This window comes from Ananas comosus, unplaced genomic scaffold, assembly GCF_001540865.1.
Source record: "Ananas comosus cultivar F153 unplaced genomic scaffold, ASM154086v1, whole genome shotgun sequence".
Classification (NCBI taxonomy): domain Eukaryota; kingdom Viridiplantae; phylum Streptophyta; class Magnoliopsida; order Poales; family Bromeliaceae; genus Ananas; species Ananas comosus.
The window spans coordinates 1-3,869 of NW_017892519.1; the positions used below are offsets into that span (position 1 = coordinate 1).

The 3,869-nt window shown below is 41.6% G+C and overlaps 1 protein-coding gene across 1 annotated transcript; it reads left to right on the forward strand.

Moving 5' to 3' along the window:
* Positions 1–46: 46 nt before the first annotated feature.
* LOC109705403 (heat shock 70 kDa protein, mitochondrial-like) lies at positions 47–3,124 on the forward strand. The gene is made up of 4 exons (XM_020226133.1): positions 47–137; positions 225–794; positions 1,135–1,755; positions 2,250–3,124. Exons 1-4 carry the CDS (start codon positions 126–128, stop codon positions 2,853–2,855), a joined length of 1,809 nt encoding a protein of 602 aa, XP_020081722.1. The 5' UTR covers positions 47–125; the 3' UTR covers positions 2,856–3,124.
* The last annotated feature ends 745 nt before the right edge of the window (positions 3,125–3,869 follow it).

Below are 3,869 nucleotides of genomic sequence, written 5' to 3' on the forward strand. Positions count from 1 at the left end.
TTTTTTTTTTTTTTTTTTTTTTTTTTTTTTTTTTTTTTTTTGGTTTTCTTTAACTCAGCACAAAACCTGCTGCAAATGACATAATCGGAATCGATTTGGGAACAACAAACTCATGTGTGGCTGTTATGGAGGGAAAGGTTAAACTCTCCTCGTGGCTTTAATCACTCTCAACATTTTTGTCGAAAACCTCAATCGTTTGTTCACTGCTGATATTATGTTTCTAGAATCCTAAAGTCATCGAGAACTCAGAAGGGTCGAGGACTACTCCCTCAGTGGTCGCCTTTACGCCAAAGGGAGAGTTGCTAGTAGGAACTCCAGCTAAACGCCAAGCGGTCACCAACCCTGCAAATACATTTTTCGGGACCAAAAGGTTAATCGGGCGCCGTTTTGATGATCCCTTAGTTCAAAAGGAGATGAAGATGGTACCTTACAAAATCGTGAAGGCCCCAAATGGAGATGCGTGGGTCGAAACAACGGATGGGAAGCAGTTCTCCCCAAGCCAGGTCGGTGCATTCGTTCTGACGAAGATGAAAGAAACTGCGGACTCCTATCTCGGAAAATCTGTTTCGAAAGCAGTGATTACCGTTCCGGCTTATTTTAACGATGCGCAAAGGCAGGCTACAAAAGATGCGGGCCGGATTGCCGGGCTTGATGTTCAGAGGATTATAAACGAACCCACTGCAGCGGCTTTGTCTTATGGGACGAATAACAAGGAGGGTTTAATTGCGGTTTTCGATCTTGGAGGAGGAACCTTCGATATCTCCATCCTGGAAATTTCGAACGGTGTGTTTGAGGTGAGTCATTGCTTTTCCGTATATATACACACCGTAAATTTATCTACTCGACATTTCGACATATATTTTGTCGACAAATATGAATGTTTATTTATGTCCTATGAAAATTCAATCTCTCATGTCTATACCCTTATACTTACAAATGCCCACCTTAAAGAATTTGTAAGACAAAAACCAACTTACCCTCTCATAAAGTGGATGACTCTGTAAATTAAGAAAGCGGGTTACTGCAAAAACTTGCTCTTTTGAAGGTAATATGTGAGAATTCAGGTTCTTAAGAATATCTTTTGTATCATTTGGGTAGCTAATAGTTGGCAGCTGTTATCTGTTAATTTCCCAGGTCAAAGCAACAAATGGTGACACTTTCTTAGGTGGAGAAGATTTCGACAATGTTCTCGTAGAATACTTGGTGAATGAATTTAAACGAACCGAAGGCATCGATCTTTCAAAGGACAGGCTAGCCCTACAAAGGCTTAGAGAAGCAGCTGAGAAAGCGAAGATCGAGCTTTCATCGACAACCCAGACAGAGATCAATCTTCCATTCATAACAGCCGATGCGTCAGGCGCGAAGCATATGCATATCGCGCTAACAAGATCGAAGTTTGAGTCTTTAATAAACCACTTGATCGAGAGAACGAGAGAGCCGTGTAAGAACTGCTTGAAGGATGCAAATGTATCTACGAAGGATATAGATGAGGTTCTTCTCGTAGGTGGAATGACGAGGGTTCCGAAGGTGCAAGAGGTGGTCGCAGAGCTTTTCGGGAAGACACCGAGCAAAGGTGTGAATCCAGATGAAGCTGTTGCAATGGGCGCGGCAATTCAAGGCGGCATCCTCCGTGGAGATGTAAAGGAGCTTCTGCTTTTAGACATCACTCCACTTTCGCTCGGCATTGAGACTCTTGGTGGTGTCTTTACGCGGCTGATCAACAGGAACACGACCATCCCAACTAAGAAAAGTCAGGTGAATCCATGTTCTTTCGTTTGGGCTCTATTTATGTTTGGGAATTCAAAATCAATAAGGCATTATTCGCAATGATATATTTCATCAGGGGACCCAAGCATCTTTAGGAGTTTTCAGTTTGATACTTTGCCTTTCATTTTTTTACAATTAGGTTTTGCAATCTTGCCTTTTTGTTAAATTATACCGTAAAATTTAATTACAACGCATATAATAAGTCCAAATGTCACTAACGTGTAGATTGGATAATAATGATTATGTGGATATTTCATCAAATTGATGGAGGGAATTTAACCGAAAGGATACGATTGCTATTAACTGCAGACACTATGGATTCAATTGTAACAATTTAAGATTAGCCTTCTCTAGAGGGCAAAACGAGTTTTGAGGATAAAACCAAGACTGCATGCTAGAAGGTTTGAGGTTCTACATTGTGATTTATGCTATTCAAAGTCTTTGTATGAATCTCTCATGTTTTGGTTTCCGTCCATATTCAGGTATTCTCCACCGCAGCCGACAACCAGACCCAGGTTGGTATCCGCGTTCTACAAGGCGAGCGCGAAATGGCTGCAGACAACAAGCTCCTCGGCGAGTTTGAGCTGGTGGGTATTCCACCAACTCCTAGAGGCATGCCGCAGATCGAAGTCACATTTGATATCGATGCCAACGGCATAGTGACAGTATCTGCTAAAGATAAAGCAACAGGGAAGGAGCAGCAAATTACAATCCGGTCCTCCGGCGGGCTCTCGGAGGAAGAGATTCAGAAGATGGTCAAGGAGGCCGAGCTTCATGCCCAGAAAGATCAGGAGAGAAAAGCGCTTATCGATGTGAGGAACACTGCAGATTCTACTCTTTACAGTATAGAGAAGAGTTTGAGCGAATACAGAGATAAGATTCCTTCTGACGTTGTCTCGGAGATCGAGAATGCGATTGCCGATCTGCGCAAAGAGATGTCGGGAGATGATGTCGAGAAGATTAAAGCGAAGATTGATGCCGCGAATAAGGCGGTCTCGAAGATCGGACAGCATATGACCGGTGGTGGTTCGAAGGGCAGTGGCAGTGATGAGACTCCTGAGGCGGAATACGAGGAGGTCAAGAAGTAGAGAGTTAACCGAAGGGTAATAATAGATTTTGATTCCTAAAAAGTAAGATGAAGAAGTTTAATATAGTATTCTGGGTTTTTCTTTTGTGCTAGCTGGATTTGGTACAAAGCAAGCTGTTAGATTGGCACTTTTATCTGTGAATGAGGTTTTTATCTGTGAATGAGGTCCACAGTGTTATTTGTAAATAGGACTGCAAGGTATCCAAAATCTCTGAAGAGTGTGATTCTACATGGCAATATTGGTTTGATTTTCTTTTTGATTTCATAGAACATAAATCCTACAGAGCTAAATCACTATCGAATGGTTATTTTTTTAAATTCTGAGAAAACTGCATTCTGGGCTGAAGCTTTGATCTTAGAAGGGAGCCACCCAAATGCGGAAAAAGCAATAATTTCAACAGGTTTTTGAGTTCAACTTGCAACCACATTATATTGAACATTCTAAGGCGGCAAAAAAAGGGACCACAGTTGCGGTGAAAGAGTTCTCAAACGAAGAACAGCTGTAGCAAATGACAAGAGGTTCTGTACATGATATTCAGTTTCTCCTTAACAAGAATACAGCTGAACAAAAGATACAGCTGAAAAGCTCTAGTGGGGATCAATTTGTAAATTTTCCCTCAAAGGTGAAGCAATGTCAAGGACAAAAAAGATGTAATGTCAGGTCTTACTGTACAAAAGGTTCAAAATGTGTTCGCTGGCCTCCTCGAACAAGTTCAATTCTTTGTTCATTCGTCGGAGTAGCTGCATAGGTTGCAATAGCACCACCCTTTAATAAAGTTAGTGAACCCTAAACCTGCAGAATAGAGTAATATATAATCTCAGGGACCGAGAGCTAAAGCACCAGTGGTCTGTGATAAGATACCATTGAGGTCGAGCGAGCCCATAAATTTGGGGCTTGTGCCCCTATCTGTGGATCTTAATTAGTCCACTCTTTCGAGATCTGGATATCAGGATTCTACAGTAAACTATAAGCTATCATTTCTGAATGTCTCAATATTTTCTTAGACCTACCTTT